Raw genomic sequence first — 18,860 nt, 5'->3', positions numbered from 1 at the left:
ATTTATTAAATGTTTAGCAAAATCTCTCTGGTAAGCATATGTGGCGGTCTTGCACTGTTCTCTGCACAGGGATGGATTTCATCCTTCGCACATGACAACATTCATCAATACAATTTGAAATTGTCTTGCATGTTCTTATTTATGTTTGTATTTTTGAATTTTGATGCAGCAGTTGTATCAGATATATACAATTCATGAAAAACAGTCCCCTTCCTTACAGAGATAGAAACTATCAAAGAGAGGAAGAGATCAGGAAAATGAATATAACATGATAATGCCTAGACTACTGGTTGAAATAAGTTGGTAATAGACAGCCCTTATGCAATGATGCAGAGATTTGATCCTAGCAGTGGTCTGTTATCCCATTACTATATATACATACACACACACCCCTTACTCATTTTAATGAGTTACACACTTGCACATATTGTAAATCAAAGGACAGACAAGTCTATTACATACAATCCACAACCTTGTTTTTGTACTGTAGTTAAATAATCATTAACATATTTCAAGTTTTAGATACAACCTATACAACTAGGGTGACAGAAAATGGTGTTCCAACAAGCACTGTAATGGCATATTGCAAAAATCGCAAAAAAAAAAAACAACAAAAACAAACAAACCCCAAAGCAACTAGTTAGGAACAAAGCCATGAGCCAGTTAAAAAGATTCTATAAAGATTTTATGTTGGGTTAGCTACATCTGTTGAAACACGTCTATACAAGAAGGATTGGTCGCTTAAGCACTTTTGCATGTAATATCATTGGGGCATCCCTTTCCCTGTTTCTCTAAAAAGCATCACATGCTTACATTTCTTACTGTCAAATTTAATTAACAGAGAAAACTTTGCCACAGACATGACAGAATAAGATTATATGAACAGTGCCACAGTCATTGATGCTGTTCAACTAACTAGAGACCAGTTTGCAAAAAAATGTCAAAACCAAAAGCAATCATATCAATATAACCTGTTATTACAAATATGTTCCAGTCAGTGCTTCAATATAGTTAAAAGTTTTTTAAAAATCCACCTTTATTTTGCTAATAAATAAAAATAAGATTGTAAGCAAAGTGGGTAAGTAATTTAAATGTTTAGTTATATAAATTAGCACAGTGACATTTGTTTGAATAAGTGCACTGAAAACAGATAACGCCTTCCTTTCTTCTGATACCTGAACATTTATTTACTTTTGCTTGAGTTACTGAGTAACATGTGGACCTTCAGGTTCCCTGCATGACCTACAGTCAGCTAATACTAAATGGTCAATAGCTGAATCTCAAGAGAATGTTTCACCAGATGGACAACTATGCTAACCTGCATACAATACATTTAAAGATTTTGCAGCATTATTGCATTAGATTAGAGCCTTTGGCTTCAATATTTTTAGTTGTGGGGAATGGGAAGAAGGCAGTATTTTTTAAACCAGAACATGGATATGTAATGGATGAAAATTGGTAGGATGACTGACAGGAACCAATTTTTGCCTATGAAAATATAGTTTTTCAGAGTTTGTAAAGAAATAATGATAGGATATATAAGAACAAAAAATACTACCCTAAATTTGGAAGAATCTGTTACATGCTGTACTTTGGCATTATTGTCACTGAACCTTACAAAGAACACTTAACGGATAAGACATTCTAATCAGGGTTGACAACAGCCAATTAAGCGTCAGAAGAATAATCTGATAAATTCGTCTGTGTGCTATAGGCATTTGCAGATAAGTCTTAACTGTCAATCTGAATGTTAAACATCTCTATTTCCATCTTGCTATTGATGGCCTTATTAAAAAGGAAATGCTATCAGCTCTTTCAAATTGACCTTGGGGATGCTCTCTCTCAAAAAAGGACAGTTCTGAATTTGGAAGAATCTATGGGGACTCTTAAATACAGTAAATTTCTAATCAAACTGAGCAGGTGTATAGCTTGGTGAAGAACTACATAGCTGCTGTCATCTCCATACAGTTTCAGATATTGCAGGTGTCTGGTTTACAGTAGATCTGTCTCTTTAATGGGTGGAAGGATATCTGTGGACACTCTAGTAGGCCATTCTCTGCTTTCAGTGCTCCTTGCTAGTCATACAGAAGATAGCACCTCATTGGTTGGATCAGTCCCCTTCTTGTCTTCACTCTCAATGTCAATCACATGAACCATGCCAGGCTTCAGGATCAAGTCGTCAGTCTCTATCTGGCTCCTGCTATCATCCACCTCCATGTATTTCCCTTTAGACTGATGGGTAGCCTTACCGAAGACATCTTTAAAATGTCGCTTGAACTCAGTATCTGGGCAATATACATACTCATAAAGGGCACCTGCAAGGACTGCTCCTATTATTGGTCCAACCCAATAGACCTACAAGAGAGGGAAGAAACCCCACAGGGGTACATGATGGAAAGGAAAATGTTTCAGAGAAAAGCAGTTTAGTGAAGACTTTAAATGGATGACTGTCCACAAAAGCCCCTTGAGTAGAGAGCTTAACCAACCTCTCTTGCTCAGAAGTGGACATGCTCTGAGCAATGAGGCTGTGCCTGTCTAGGTCCTCCTGTGGCCTCTAACACCATGGTATCTGAACATTTCATAAATGCTGATGAATTTGTCCTCACAACACGCTTATGAGATATAAGTGCTATCATCCCAGTTTTGTAGAAGGGAAATCTGAAGCACAGGGAGATTAAGTGGCTTGCCTAAAGTCACATAGGAAGTCTGTGGCAATGGAAAGACTCCCACTGATTTCAGTGGGCTCCATGTGATTATCTCAGAGGGATTGTATGTCCTTCACATGTTCTCAGTCCCTCTCTCCTTTTTCTGGAGAGGAGAATAATATATGTGAAACTCTGACTAACCATCCTGAGTGGAACCACCATGCAACATAACAACATGGTGCAGAGAGGGCACTGAGTGGTTTTACAGGAATGCTAGGAAGGCATTCCCTCATTTTCTGATGAGACAGGTCAGGATACTATGACAAACACGGGACACAGGGAAAATGCTTCATCTTGAGCACACATTTCCCTCCCCTTGAGGTCCCCAACCACCTCTGTACAGTATTCCTCAGCCTCCCTATGCTTCACTACAGGCAGACACCCAGCCTCATTGGTCCCCAACTTAAGTTTTGGTCCTGGGGACTACTGGGTAGATGGCATCGGTGGTCTTGGAAACAGTGGCATTGGCGGGCTTCTTGGTGTAGTTGTGCCTACCTATGTATATGTTGGGCATGCTCCCACCCTCCCCACCTCCACCCCAGTCGCCTATGTTATTTTTCTCTTTGAGGGGACAGAAGAGATCTGGCTTAAATTTTTGATTTTTCCCAGCATGGCAAAAATTCAAACTCTTTATCAGGCAGGCTGGAGATGCTGAAAGCATCTTGGGCCAAGCCAAGCCCAGCAATAAATTCCCTCTGGAGAAAAGGAATTGTCCCTTGCACAGTCATTGATACCTGTGCAAAATGAGGGTCAAATGCCATTATTCTGTGGTGGTAGCATTTGGTATTTGCTTTGCACAGGTGTCAGTGACTGTGCAAGAAAGGCAGTGGAGAGTCAAGCCCCTTATCTGCAAAGTGAAAGCAGTTGTTAGGGAGTTTAGTTGATATATGGTCTGTCATAAGGCCTCCTCTAAATGTCCTTGTGTTTGTTTTTTTGGTCACTTAAAGACATGTTTATATTTGCCTTGCTTGCAAGAGGGCACAAAGAAAATAAAACCCTTTATTAATTGAAAACTTTCTTTTCCTCACCAACACCTTATTGTCTTGTGTATAAATGCAGAAAACAAATCAGAGTGCATAAACAAATATTTCTACTTCTATTTTTAGGACCACGTTTTCAAAAGAATGCAAACCTGGTCTCTGAAATTGCAGACAGCTCTGCATACCTGATTTCTGTTCACCCAGAAGAGGCAATTAGACTTCTAATTATCCTATTTGCACACAAATGCATGGTATGCCAATTTGCTTCAACATAATTTCCAATAGTCCTGCAATACTAGTTAGCCATGTACTGTTACAGGTCTCACCTGCCTTTGCTAAGGGCAGGTGACTCTCTCTTATTTCATGAGCAGAAGAGATCTTTCAAGCAGCTAGGACAGCAGTTCTGCTTCCCCTGGGCTGTTGCTCCAATAAATACTATACATATATTTACACTTTTGGTTGTTGTCATAAATATAAAGGGAAGGGTAAAATCCCTCCTGGCCAGAGGAAAAACCCTTTCACCTGTAAAGGGTTAAGAAGCTAGGATAACCTCACTGGCACCTGACCAAAATGACCAATTAGGAGACAAGATACTTTCAAAAGCTGGGAGGAGGGAGAAAAACAAAGGGTCTGTATCTGTCTGTGTGATGCTTTTGCCAGGCACAGAAGAGGAATGGAGTCTTAGAACTTAGTAAGTAATCTAGCTAGAGATGCGTTAAATTCTGATTTCTTTAAATGGCTGAGGAAATAAGCTGTGCTGAATGGAATGGATATTCCTGTTTTTGTGTCTTTTTGTAACTTAAGGTTTTGCCTAGAGGGATTCTCTATGTTTTGAATCTAATTACCCTGTAAGGTATTTACCATCATGATTTTACAGAGGTGATTCTTTTTCCTTTTTCTTCTTTTAAGAAACTGAATGCTTTTTCATTGTTCTTAAGATCCAAGGGTTTGGGTCTGTGGTCACCTATGCAAATTGGTGAGGATTTTTATCAAACCTTCTCCAGGAAAGGAAGTGTAGGATTTAGGAGGATTTCGGGGGGAAAGACGTTTCCAAACAGACTCGTTCCCAGTAACTGGTGTTAGATGTTTGGTGGTGGCAGCGAAAGTCCAAGGGCAAAAGGTAAAATAGTTTGTACATTGGGGAAGTTTTAACCTAAGCTGGTAAAAGTAAGCTTAAGAGGTTTTGATGCAGGTCCCCACATCTGTACCCTAGAGGTCAGAGTTGGGAAGGAACCTTGACAGTTGAATATTAGACGGCTTTGGATAATTAATTAATCTTGTGAATTATTACAGTAGTTTTAAAATCTGAATAAACCATTTGGTGGTAATAGTAAATCCACTTCAGTAAGTTGACTAATGGGGGGGAAAAGTTATGCGTGTTGTAAGTGTTTGCAGGATCAGAGCCTATGGGCCTGATCCTATTCCAGTTGAAGGCAATGAAAGTTTTGCTATGAACTGCAGGGGAAATAAGATGGGCCCATTGTTTCAAATTAGGAAATATAGATAAACATGACAGGATGTGGCCCTCTTAAAAATAATATTGGAAGTGTCTCTAAAAATGCCTATCATGACTTTAATGAGGGGAAAGTAAGACATTACCCCTCTTGCCTATCATACGTGAATTTGTTTTTGATAATTATTTTATCCAGAATGCTTTAATAAACTATTGCATCATTAGCACTGCAAAATCTGTTAATCAAAACGGCCTCCCGCACATGTACTCTTAGTTGGGCTGATGTTTGCTCATCAAAGCAGGTTTTACTTTCAAAAGCCCAGATTCTGATCCCGTTATCTCACATTGGTGAGCAGTTACTCACGTATGCCCACTGGTGCCAGATCAAAATGGAGAAGTTCTCACATTGCATATCTGGCCTCCTTTTTTTAGAAGCATTTAGAAAATGGGAAGCCAATGGATTACCTGAGTAGCTACTCCCCAGCTTGACTGAGGGGTTTGCAATCAAGCTCAAAGTATCTTTCTTTCCAATAAGGAAAATTATTTTGATCACATTGCGTTTTTTGTTTTTAACATGTCCGGATTCTCTCTCCATGCTTGCAGTCTCCTCAAAAACCTAACTTCCAAATACACAATAGGCAATTATAATTCATCCCACACAGGACAGACAGAGTACAACTTTAAGACCTGTACTTTAGGCAAAGAACAGATAAATATGGTAAAGCTTGTGGCAGGTCAGTGGCCCATCTTTCTCAGTGATTGTCTCTATGGAACATTATGAAGAATAAGAAGAGCAAATGAAGAAAAAATATAATTTGGTAGCTGGTCATTGCTACTATAAATGAAGCATAAAAGCGGTTACCCAGTGGTTTTCCCATTTCCCCATGATAACTGCAGGTCCAAATGATCGAGCAGGGTTCATACTGGCACCAGTGTAGTTGATCTACAGTAAAAATAAAATGTTAACTATTGGTATTATTAGAACATTCTTATTCAACCATTTACTATCGCCATTTGCTGGAATGCAGTACTGTCACACAAACCACTTCGAGCCAACTCTGATTTTGTATTCCTACCAGCTACAGTAGTATCAGACTATTATCATTCTCCAGATCACCCTTCTAGTGACAGAATTAACAAAATTAACATATACATAGACAGATAAAAACCTGATCCAATACCCTATCAATAGAAAGCCTCCCATTGACCTCAATGGGCTTTGCAATGGATCCCCAATAGGCTATTAAAGAATTACAGCTCTAAAGGCTCCTGGAGCTCCCATCTAGTTCAGGAGTAGGGACAGTGGAAGAAGGGCTCTATTATTTAAACAGAAGTCATTAACTTACAGCAAATAAATGTCCAATTGCAACAGAAAATCCAATTGCTAAAGCCACTGAACCAGTGACATCGCTTCGTTTTGAATCACAGCTGGCAAAAATAGTAAAAACCAGCTGGAATGTAATTATCAACTCCACCAGAAGTCCATGGCCAGCGGAAAGATCTCCATGTACCTGGAAAAAGAAACAACCACCGAAGATGAAGCAAATGTGAGTTAGCAGTTCAAAAAGCTACTACAAATATTAATTGTTTTATGACTGAAAATGTTGAATCATGCACAGTGATGAAATGGCACTGTACTTTGGAAAGGTATGGATTCATTTTTTACCCCCTTTTTTTTTTTTTTTTTTTTTTTCTGACAGCCATGGAAAATTACTGATGGACTGACAAAGTTCTTACTGGATTTTAATGTAGCACTTCAAAGCCAGACTGCATTTATTATATCTTGAATTTGCAAATGCTGCAGTTAAACTTGCACAACTTTTTTTCCTTGGGAGCACTGTAATTTACGATTCAATTATAAATTAATTAATTAGCCCTGACTTAATTAATTGAAATTTCAATTAAAAATTAAGCAGCGTGTGGCTCAAGTGCATTTTTAATAAGTCCTGCAACAGGGCTAACTGATGGCATTCCTTATTAGCTTAGAACAAAGTGGAAATCTAAGGCACAATCTATTTCAGAAGTGTGTCATTTTAAATTGATGTTTTTTCAATCACCATCATATTGGCATAGAATTAATTTCAGAATTCTTCTTGAAATTGTATTTCATGCATATATATTTAAACTGTGAATGTAGATTAGCATTACCTGCTGTTACCAGATTTTGGGGAATTCTAGAAGAGAAATATTCTCTAAAAGAATAGCTGTAAATATTGCTTAGCATAAACCCATTCTAATGAGAGATCTAAGCCACATATAGGAGCTGTAAATAAACCAGCAATGCACTTAAACCATCACTTCTACTTTCTGGGTTTAAATCTGACACTAAAAAGTTATTCTACTTTAAGAGTAGGAGCAAAAGTTGTTACCGTAGTAACTCCCAAGCCTCCCACCAAACTTGGGGGTGTGACAAGGTAGAGAATTCCTGCCCCCACTATTGCACCCAGGCATTGGGCAACAATATAGAAGACAGACTTGGCAAGGCTGATCTTCCTAGTGCAGACCATAGCAACAGTCACAGCAGGGTTAATATGGCCACCACTGATGTGTCCAAAGCACTGCACCATGGTTGCAATGCTCAGTCCAAAGCAGAGAGCGATAAGGACCATGTCTACAGGCAGAGGCTTTTCAGATCCACCCCAGTTGATTGTAGAGCCAAGGCTGAGGAGGACAAAAATTAGCATGGCCAAAAATTCTGCTGAAACAGCTTTCCAGAAAGGCTGAGTCCAGACGCCTTTAAATGCCACCATGATGGTCTCACACTTACACAGACGTCCACACTTACTGAAAAAGAAAACAAATCTGCATCAGAATTCACCAAGTCAGCCTTAGATTTTGCTGCAGAGGGTTATTATATGGCTGACCTTCTGGGGATGGCAGCAACACTGGGCACTCTATGGTGGGGCTAATAATAAAGATGTGCCTTGCGAGAGAGAGTGACCTCCTAAACAAACCTCACTCATGCTCAGGAAGTCCTGTTCTTAGTATACTGCAGTCTAAAGGACGCAGGGCAACTAGTCATCATGTTTGAGAAGGAAAGTCTCTCTGAATAGATGGAATTTCAGGTAAAGAAGCCTATAGTTTTTTTTTTTTTTTTTAAATAAGTAAGTTTGTCCTTCTAGTTGCATCAAAGTCTGCATTGAACTTGCACGCAGCCGATGAAGTGAGCTGTAGCCCATGAAAGCTTATGCTCCAATAAATGGGTTAGTCTCTAAAAGGTGCCACAAGTCCTCCTTTTCTTTTTGTGGATACAGATTAACACAGCTGCTCCTCTGAAACCTGCATTGACCTTGCATACTGTAAAACCCCATTAACTTCAGTGGCCCCTTTGTCCCTTGTGTGTGTTTGATGGAGAACTTCCCTTTCTGTGCAAATTTGTACTTTACCAGCACATATACAATATTTTAATAAAAGGCCAAGAGCCCAATCAAAATCCTAATTTCCCAAACTGCAACATTGGTGTTGCAGTTTTGGAAGTTGCCCTAGAAGTGTTTATAAGAGAGCCTCTTTTTGAAATATTACTTTGTGTCAATAAGAAACAGTTTCTTCAGGCTGGACATTTGGTAAAATGAATACAAGCAGGAGAATACAAGAAATCCTAAATCTTGTCCCCTGAATCAAACATTCAATTTCCTTTGGGCTATGTTTGTAGGGTGAGGAGCGAGATGTAGTAATATTTATTGGATAAGTAGTGTGGAGAGCTGTGGGTGGGAGGAGAAAGAAGTACCTTGGTTTCATTTGTGCACCAGCACCAATATTTACTAGGTAGGCTACGCTGCCTTCATCATGAGTTACATTTTTGTTCGCTGCCCAGAGACCTATGAAAGTGGGTTACTGAAGAAGAGTTATTTGTAGTATTAATAAATTGAGAATAAACCAAAAAGGGAGCATTTTATGAGTTTCCAAGGAATGCAGACAAGATTTTCTTTCTTTTTTTAATTTAAACAAAGGAAAATAACTTCTACAACTCAGAGCAGAATTTCAAGTGGAAGGATGGAGGAATGTAATAACCGGTTACGTAAGGTAATTGAGCCATAGTACATACCCAACAACACTTCCATGTGAAAGAATACATTATGTATCTTCATAAGCACTAGAGGCACACATGACCATGAATTTCTCAGCAGCGCAGTTTTGATGCTCTCAGAGGAGGTGTGGCAGGGCCCACCCACTTCACGTGAGCACCCGTACTGGCTGAGTGTGTGTCTACACCTGCACTCCCTCCGCATTGCTCTGCTTGCGGTGACCCCTACTGGCAGTTAAACGTCTTAGGCAGATTTCAGTGACTCAGCCCTCTGTTGTTGTGAAACAACGAACAGATCCCTTCTGGAGTACAAGTCCAACAGGGCCAATCAAGTACCCACAGTTGGTCTGTTCCTGCAGCCCTCCCTGGGCTCAGTCTTAAATTGTCCTTGCTCTGGTATGGAGCAGTGCCCCCAGGGCTTCCTCCTTGGAGATTCTTCACCTATTGTCTCAGCTGGGTCACTCTTTACAGTTCAGTCCCCTTTGTGGTGTGTATGTGTGTGTTGTATCAGAAGTCCCACAAATACTGTCCCTCTCTAGGCCTTCAGCCTCTTCTTCAGGGAATTGGCCACTCCACCTGTGGCCTGGGTTTGTGGGGCGGGGAGAATGGACCCAGGCATGCCCACTACTCCAAGTCCCAACCCAGGGACCTTATAAGTAGCAGCCACCTTCTGCTTCCCTTTAACTATTTAGTGCTGCATTTCCCTGGGACAACCGCCCACGGAAGCAATGAAGAGATAAAGCAAAACTGGAACCTTAAACCCCTTTAAAATGTTGGATACCTAGATGTGAACCAGCATCTAGAGTTTTGGTTTCAGTCAGGGCCTGAACAAGAATGGGATAAAATTTTTCTTTTTTTGACCCAGACGAGATTGTTTTCTCAAGATTTCAACCACAGTGTGACAAATTCACCTCTTGAGCACCTCCATGGGGCTGGATGCAGTATTGCAGTCCTTCTCTCACCCCAGGTTCTTCCTGCAGACTGACTTTTGTGGGTGTTCAGTGGCTTGGCCCTCTGTCCAAGTCACAAAGTCCAAGTGAACCCCTCCCAGGGTATTAAAGAGCCCAATAAATAAACAAACAATCTCTTTGCCCTCGGTAGGGTCTTCAGCAGCGGCTCTGGGTCCTTTAAGTTCAGCCCCTTGTTCAGGCTCCTAAACAAACTCCGTCCCCTTCTTGGGGTTTATGCCACGTTACCTGTGGCTTGTGGGGGAATGCAGGCCTGCCTGCTACTCTAGGGTCCCTGACCTGGGTTGGAACCCACACACCAGCAACCACACACTGCTTGAGTCAATCAGTTGCTGCTTCTTCCCTAGGCCTCTTCCCACCAGGCATTTTAACTTCACCCTTATCCCAGGGTTAAGGTTCTTAGGTACTCTCTCTCCCTGCAAACCCAGCTCTGCAAAATACTGCCAGAAAACAATCTTTGGCTATCCCACAAGCGCCTGTGGCCAGAGAGGAGCACCCTTCCTTTCCCCTCTGCTCCCGTCAGGAACTGAACTGCTAAGGCCCTTGCAGTTCCTTTTATCTGGGTCACTAGGGCCTGATTGGCTGTTTCAGACCCCTCTAGCCCTTGGAGTACCTGGTCCCTGTGGTTTCCAAAACAGCTGTTCTGAAGACTCCTCTCTAGGTAAGCTTGGAGGACCCATATTCGCTGCTGTTCTCCTCTCTGCTATTTCTTGGGCTGGGGTATAGTAGTACCATGGGGCTCCCAGCCAGGAGGAATATACCTAGTCACACTCAGACAACTAAGACATGCAACAACAGCTAACCCTGCAACATTTCTATCATTCAAAATGGCCAAATGTTCACAAAACCAGCTTATGAAATTGACACTGAATTTGAACCCTAAACCAGATTGTCACTTAAACCCACCCTCTACCGCTGGCCTAACTCTAACACAGATCCAACCAAATACTACCTCCCTGGCAACAGCGTAGTCTAGTGCGTTGTGCATGGGACAGGGAGACAGGAACTCCTCATCTTCACCTTGGATTTACTCTCACGTCATTGTGCGATGCTGGCCAAATCACAACCGCTCTGTGTTTAATTTTCCTCCTCTGTAAAATTAGAATAAAAATATGTTCCTGCCTGACAGAGGACACTGTGGCCTGTCCTATATGCTGGGGGAATGTAAGGGGGCCTGAAGTGCCTCCTTATTCCCTTGCACCAGTGTGCTGTACTGTTGCTTCCAGCATGCAGGGGCAGCAGGCTCTTCATTTCCCCACCCCTGCACAAGTAGGCAGAAAGGGGCAGAGCCTTGGCAAATGTACCTGTACGCATAGCTAGCCAGAGAGCATATGATGTGTCAGGTTTGCAGATGACACAAACATTGGGGGAGTGGTAAATAATGAAGAGGACAGGTAACTTGGTAAACTGGACTCAAGCAAACAGTATGCATTTTAATATGGCTAAGTGTAAATACATACATCTAGGAACAAAGACAGTAGACCATACTTACAAGATAGGGGACTTTATCCTGGGAAGTAGTGACTGAAAACGATTTTGTGGTCGTGGTGGATAATCAGCTGAACGTGAGCTTCCAGTGTGATGCTATGGCCAAAAGGCCTAATGTAACCCTTGGACGCATAAACAGGGGAATCCTGAGTAGGAGTAGAGAGGTTATTTTACCTCTATATTTGGCACTGGTGCGACTGCAGCAGGAATACTGTGCCCAGTTCTTACTCCTGGGGGAAATTTGTGCCACTAGTGTGCGCAGAGTTCATGTCCTCCACAGATTTCTTTGCTTCCCTGCAGAAAAAATGACTTTCTGACAGGGAAGCAAAGGGAAGCCACAAGAGCGGCCATGCGCCACTCCCCAGCAGCGTGGGTGCATTGTTTTGGGAGCCTGGAGCAGCCAGTGGAGTGGTAATCACTGGGGATGGGGGGCAGGCTAGGGATGTCCTGGTCAGTGGCTCCTACCCTGTGCCAGGCTCAGCTAGTAATCCTGGCTGGGCTGGGGATGACAGGACTTCCTCTGCCTCTGCAAGAAGCAGCCAGGGCTGGGTCAGACCCACCCCCAGAAATCTCTCTAGCTGAAGGAAGCGCTGCACTCCCTCCCCTGCTGCTTCTTGCCCCCATTGCTCCTCAGCTGTGGGAGGGAGGGGTCGCTGTACAGGGAGCTGCTCCCCCATCTGCCCAACCCCCGTGCATCCAGATTCACCTCATACCCAGATTGCGCTGCCAAGCCTCATGCCCTGCACCCAGAACCGCCCCCCACTGACTCCCTTGAACCCAAACCCACACCCCAACAAGCCTCTCTTTGCATCTGGAGCCCCCTGAACCCAGACCCCTCTGCCGAGCACGACCTCCCTGCATCTGGACCCCACCCCTGCACCCAGACTGCCCCCTGCACTTGAACCCGCACCAGAACAAGCTCCACCCACCTGCACCTGGACCACCCTGACTAGTCCCTTGCATAGGGTGACCAGATGTCCCAATTTTATGGGGACAGTCCCGATTTTGGGGGCTTTTTCTTATATAGGCACCTATTACCTCCCACCCCGTCCCGATTTTTTAAACTTGCTATCTGGTCACCCTACCCGTGCACCCAGACTTCCACCCCACTGAATCCCACCAAGCCAGCACCTGGACCTGCACCCCACAAAGCCAGCACCTGGACTCCCCCGCTGAGCCCTCCACACCCATACCCCCTGCTGAGCCCCAACCACCTTCACCTGAACCCCCCAGCAGAGTCTCATTTTGTCTGCATCCAGAACCCCCACCCCCAATAAGCCCCTGTTCATCCAGATCTCCCTTGCACCCGGACGCCCCACCACCCTGCCCATACCCAGATTGCCCCACACAGAACCCTATCACCCACACCTGGATCTCCCTATACTAAGTCCCTCCATACTTGGATCCTGCTGGGTTGAGCCTGTCTGCCTACATCTAGTGTGCTTGGCACGGAGGGGCAGGGCCCTGGGGTGTTTCTGGGACAGTCCTGGTCTTGCACTATGTCAGGGTCAGGTGCAACTTTACCACTGAGTCCATGTCTGGGGGAGAGGAGGCACAGGGTGATCTCCTACCTCTGTGTAGTCAGTGGTCTGTGTTCCCCACTGCCATGCTGGAGCCTCCACACTTATTTATTGACAAATAAAATTTGCAGAATTTTAAAATATTGTGTGCAGAATTTTAATTTTTTTGGCACAGAATTCCCTCAGGAGTAACTTCTGGTGTCCACATTTCAAGAAGGATGTTGATAAATTAGAGAGAGTTCAGAGACAAGCCATGAGAATGATGAAAGAACACGCCTTACACAGACAGACTCAAGGAGTTTGATCTATCTAGCTTAACAACGAGAAGGATAAAGGGTGACTTGATTACAGTCTATAAGTGTCTACATAGGGAACAAATATTTAATTATGGGCTCTTCATTCTAGCAGACTAAGATATAACACAATCCAATGGCTGGAAATTGAAACTAAAATTAGGATTGGAAATAAGGAACACATTTTTAACTGTGAGAGTAATTAACCAGTGGAACAATTTACCAAGCGCGTGGTGGATTCTTCATCACTAACAATTTTAAAATCAAGATTAGATGTTTTTCTAAAAGATCTGCTCTAGGAATTCTTTTGGGGAAGTTCTATGGCCTGTGTTATATGGGAAGTCAGACTAGATAATCACACTGGTCCCTTCTGGCCTTGAAATCTATAAATCTAGGAATCAACCTGGTGCAGTTTACTCCCTCCCGGGAGCAGCAGAGAGACCAGAAGGGAGACTAATTTGGGGAGTCACAGGGCACATCTGCACTACAAAATTAAGTTGACCCATGTTAGGTCAATTTACAGCCACCACAGTAATTACTGTGGTTTTTCATGTTTACACTGTCGATGGTGCTCTTGCTCACTTTCAGCACTTCCTCTGAGTTAAGAGGAGCAGTATGGGGGTGGGGGGCTGACAGTCTGGGCTTTCAGCTTCCTGCAGAGCTCTCCATCTAGAGCCCAGCTGCCCCATGGGCTCCTGTCTCCCCGCTCTCTGCTGGGAGCCAAGCAGCAGCCCAGGCTCTGAGCATGGAGTCCCCGCAGGGAGTCTAGGCAGTTGCCAAGCTCCTGTCAGAGAGTGGGGAGCCCAGGTGGCAGCCGGGCTCCTAGTGATGAATGGGGCGACGGGAGCCCAGGCTCCAGCAGTTAGCTCCGTGGCAGGTGGGTAGCTGAGAGCCTGGGCGGTAGCCGGGCTTACAGCTGGAGTCCTCCACCTACTCCGGGGTGACAGAACCAGCTGTGAGTCGGGCACAAGGTTCTCAGGAGGGAACCCACCTGCCTTTCTAGTCAATTTCAGGGCTCCAGTCAGGAGCTGTGAAATTGACAAGAATGACAGCCAACACTGTAATGCACTGTCTACACAGACACTGCATCACCCTAACTGCACCAACATAAGCCCTATGCCTCTCGTGGAGGTGGAGTTATTATGTCGGTGTAGTAGGGCACTTACATCGGCTGGAGTAGACACTGACATAATCAGATGGACGTAAGTTGCCTTACCTTGACCTAACTCTGTAGTGTAGACCAGGCCACAGTCTCTCCTAGGCTGCTCCAGGGTCAGTGCAACAACAGGTTGCTCCTTACAAAGGGCAGATTGCAAACTCGCAATCCAGGTCAGAGTATGAAGGTCTTGAAAATGTAAAGTGCTATTTAAGAGCCAAGTATTATATTAAGGCACTACACAAATGAATAGTCAGGCTCTGTTTATCAAGAGAAGGTGAATTTCCATCCTGTTAAGCTTCGTGGAAAAACACAGTAGCCCTGTATTGTTTCATCTATATTTTTACAAGTATTATCTTAAGTGTTTGCTTTGTTTACGCACATGTAACCCGCTAATGAGTGTGTTACTGGTCCCCCTCTGTGCTGATCCATAGAGGATATGAGTTGTTACAGCCCTTAGTTACAGAGCTGTAACTCTTTTCTCATGCTGGAGCTGCTCATGCTTTTTGCTCTGGAGGACCTGGGTGCCTCAGCGAGCATGACGGCCATCACACACCTCTCTTTCTTAACATCCTATGGGCATGGATGTGCCAGTGTAGCTATGACACTGAAATGTGAACTGTGATTGATACGAAGATTGGCATTATGGCCTAAAGGGTAGTGCAGTGGACTGGGAGTCAAGAGACATCAGTTCTATTTCTCACTCTGCCACTGATCTGCTGTGGGACCATGGGCAAGTCATTTCACTTTCATGCCTCAGTTTTCCCTCATGTCCTTTGCCTGCCTTGTCTATTTACAGTGTTAGCTCTTTGGGGTATGGACTGTCTCTTACTATTTACATACCTAGTGAAATAGGACCCCAACCTGAATTATGGTCTCTAAGCATTACTATAAGCAATACTACTAATAAAGACTGCTCTAAGAAAGTTCACTTAAAGTTTAAAAATTCATCCTTTTCTAACTAAAATTATGTCAGTGATTAAAAGTGAGCAGAGCAAACAAAGTGAAGGATTACTACAAACAACACTCCACGTGTCACTTGTTTCAATGTTTTGTGAATCTCACAAATATTTTAACAGTCACCTCTGTAGCAAGCTGGAGCACTCTCAGCCCTCTATGGCACAGCTGCCTGCAGTTCAACAGACATTACTCACTTGGATGTCTAAGAAGAGCTCTGGATGGCTCGAAAGCTTGTCTCTCTCGCCACAGAAGCTGGGCCAACAAAAGATATTACGTCATCCACCTTGTCTTTCTAATATTCTGGGCCGGACACGTCTACAACTACCCTGCATACAATTTGTGTGACAGTCAGATGTTGGAGCAAGGCAAGCACATGCTGTCCTAGGCTTTTCTCACCAATTTTGTTTTGGTTTAAAATGTAATTCAACCCAATTTTGCAAGAAACACACGTGTACTGTAGTTCTTCAGGAGAAAATAACCTATAACTTATGAGCCAAACCAAACCTATGGCTTGGTTGGATGGAACCATCCAGTGCAGTGTTTCTCAATCTTTTCTAGGCAGTGACTAGAGTTGCCAGGCATCTGGTGTTCGACGGGAACGCTGGGTGTCTCCTCTTGCACCCCAAACCCCTCATCCCGAGCCCCAGCCGGAGCTCTCATCCCCCCAACCCTCTGCCCCAGCCCAGAGCCCTCTGCTGCACCTCAAACCCCTCATCTCTGGCCCCATCCCAGAGCCTGCACCCCCCCCAGTCCAGAGCCCACACCCCCTGCCGCACCCCAACCCCCTGTCCCAGCCCAGTGAAAGTGAGTGAAGGTGGGGAAGAGTGAGTGACTGGGGGGGGAGGGGGGAAATGGAGTGGGCAGGGGCAGGGCCTCGGAGAAGGCACAGGGCAGAGGTGTTCCCTTTTGTGTGATTAGAAAGTTGGCAGCCCTAACAGTGACCCCATATTACAAGCAAAAAACAGTTTCAGAACATAAAGAAAAGGAGGGTGGTTGTGGCTCCCTGGCTTGAGAAGCCCAGGGAGAGTGAATGAAATCCCCTCCTCCAGCCATTTCCTTTCTGGAGGAGGGGAAAAATGGATGAGTGCTGCCCTGAAGATAGCCCACCCCCTGCTGGCCCATTCCCACCATAGTACTTGCAGCAATACTGTTCCCTGGCACCTGACTCAGGATCCCAAGCCATAATTGTCCAGGTTAAGAGCGCAGAGAGCAGACAAACAGAAGCCTTATCTGTACACACAGAAGAGAGTAATAATAAATACTGCATTTCAGGTGCAAAATGTCCACGGTGTTTTCACATGTCACCTGTTAAACTAAATGCTGCGGAAAATGTGGATGATTAGAACTCTGGTCCTAAAACAGCAGAAGGGGAATTTTAAAGAACATACATCACTTTTGCTTAAAAATACTATATAAATCTCTTTGGGTTATTCAGAAGCAAAATCTGAAAGCGACTTTCTGCAACAAGCCCTGTACCCTAAAATACTGACCGGTGTATTTAAGAGGCAGCTTGCAGCTCCTAAAGCACTTTACATACAAAGTGTCAAGTATCAGGAGAAAAAGAACAGGAGGACTAGCGGCACCCTAGAGACTAACAAATTTATTTGAGCATAAGCTTTCGTGAGCTACAGCTCACTTCATCGGATGCATCCCAAAGCTTATGCTCGAATAAATTTGTTCGTCTTTAAGGTGCCACAAGTACTCCTTTTCTTTTTGCGGATACAGGCTAACAAGGCTGCTACTCTGAAAAGTATCAGGGGATAGTTATGCATCTGAAGAAGCGGTGTTTAACCCACGAAAGCTTATGCCTAGATAAATCTGTTAGTCTTTAAGGTGCCACCAGACTCCTCGTTGTTTTTACAGACAAAGGTATTTTTAGGACCCTGTCCAAACAGGCGAAAGGCAATGCATCGCCTCTGACCTTTTCGTGACCACTTTGCAGCCCCGTGTGGTTTAATGTTTCCCGTTCAGCACACAGACAAAACACCCACCCCTCTACCAGACAGGGACGGGCTAGCCCAGTTACTAGGGCAGCTTCATCCCACTGCAACCAAAGGCTCTCTTGGCCAAGATCTTGCAACAAATATCCCTCCCCGCCCCTGCCTAGCTCTGGAAGCCAACCACCGGCTGCCCAGGGAGCGGAAAACAAAACCCACCAAGAGCGCAACTCACAAGCGAGCGGGAAGGCCAGCGCAGCAGCCCCGAGCCAACGGGGATGGTCGGGGAAGGTGTTAAAGGCGCCGCTCACGTGTTGCGCTTCGGAGAGCGGGGAGGGGGAGGGGGAGGAGGTGGGGGTGGGGCTGGAGGGAGGGGCTGCTGCGAAGAAAGCCGGGAGCGGGGCTCCTGGGCGCAGGACACTGGGGAGGGCAGACGAAGCAGCCGCCCCCCCCCCCCCCCCCCGAGCCGCAGCTGCCTTGGCGTCACACAGGCAACAGGCGCGCCGAGCCATTTAACCCTCTCGGCGCTGCGGCCCCCGGCCTGCGCTCCCCGCTCTGCCCCCTCGGCGCTCCGTGGGGGGGCGGCCGATTGGCCCTTGGCTGCAACTCGCGCCCGCAGCGCTGGACGGGGCCCAGCCCGGCCCCAGAACAAAGCGGGGTTTGTTGCTCTGAACGGCTTGTGCCGGCTCCTGCTAATTTCTTTCAAGCCGCGCTGGACAGCCAGCCCTTGCCGAGCCAAGTTGGAAAGCGGGGAAACCCCTGGGTGAGTGCTCGCTTGGGTTTGGGGTCGGGCTGGGAGGTGCTGAGTGCATTGGCTCGGGAGAAGATCTGTATTTCCCCCACCTTTCCCCTCTTCACACGTCCTTCGTTGCTCTAAAAGTGGCAGGAAAAATACAGTCAGAATACTCTCTAATAAATACAGCTGATTACAAAAGATCAGGAACAAACCCCCTCCCCTCCCCACACCACCCATGCCTGCCCGGGCCACCTTTGCAATTTCTAAACATCTCAAGTCCACCGAACAAACTCAGGCTTAGCTCCCTAGTAAGAACAAGACGCTTACCCCCAGCTTCTTGCTGCTGGTCTGCCACTCATTCCTTCCCTGGGTGGTGTGCAGTGAAGACAGAGGTCTAAGAGCCAGGCGCACAGCCCTGAGCGCACTGGGAGTCAGATTACTGCTACTTGTCTGATTGGGTTTTTGGAGTGGAGGGGTGGAAAGATTTTGAACCATGTGGCAAGTCACTAAGTTATATTTGAACTCTAAATAATTTCCCCTTACCTGATCATCCTTCTAGACACTATTTAGAACCTGCCATCGTTGTTAATGATGGAAATATTTATATAATGCATCTGGTTTGCTGTGTCTTACAAATGAG

General features: G+C 44.8%; 1 protein-coding gene and 1 long non-coding RNA gene across 4 annotated transcripts; one reads left to right on the top strand and one right to left on the bottom strand.

Annotated features, from left to right (window-relative positions):
• Positions 1 to 274: 274 nt before the first annotated feature.
• On the bottom strand, positions 275 to 18,689 carry AQP4 (aquaporin 4). Of its 2 annotated transcripts, none has more exons than XM_043539699.1 (5): positions 18,548 to 18,689; positions 7,508 to 7,922; positions 6,485 to 6,649; positions 6,001 to 6,081; positions 275 to 2,355 (listed from the first exon to the last, which is right to left on the bottom strand). In XM_043539699.1, the coding sequence occupies exons 1-5, from the start codon at positions 18,577 to 18,579 to the stop codon at positions 2,080 to 2,082; spliced, it is 969 nt and encodes a 322-aa protein (XP_043395634.1). In that variant the 5' UTR covers positions 18,580 to 18,689; the 3' UTR covers positions 275 to 2,079. The 2 variants fall into 2 exon arrangements, with proteins under 2 accessions (XP_043395634.1, XP_007069741.1); XM_007069679.4 differs by lacking the exon at positions 18,548 to 18,689 and adding an exon at positions 17,720 to 17,851.
• On the top strand, positions 4,313 to 7,511 carry LOC122464484. 2 transcript variants are annotated; one of them, XR_006288566.1, is made up of 3 exons: positions 4,313 to 4,376; positions 6,567 to 6,685; positions 6,839 to 7,511. It is a non-coding gene; the product is annotated as an uncharacterized LOC122464484 (long non-coding RNA). The 2 variants fall into 2 exon arrangements; XR_006288565.1 differs by having other exon boundaries at positions 4,321 to 4,376; positions 6,511 to 6,685.
• Positions 18,690 to 18,860: the final 171 nt, after the last annotated feature.

Source organism: Chelonia mydas, chromosome 2 (assembly GCF_015237465.2).
Source record: "Chelonia mydas isolate rCheMyd1 chromosome 2, rCheMyd1.pri.v2, whole genome shotgun sequence".
Classification (NCBI taxonomy): Eukaryota; Metazoa; Chordata; order Testudines; family Cheloniidae; genus Chelonia; species Chelonia mydas.
The sequence above is the reverse complement of the archived record's forward strand: the minus strand, read 5'-3'. Positions and strand labels throughout refer to the sequence as shown.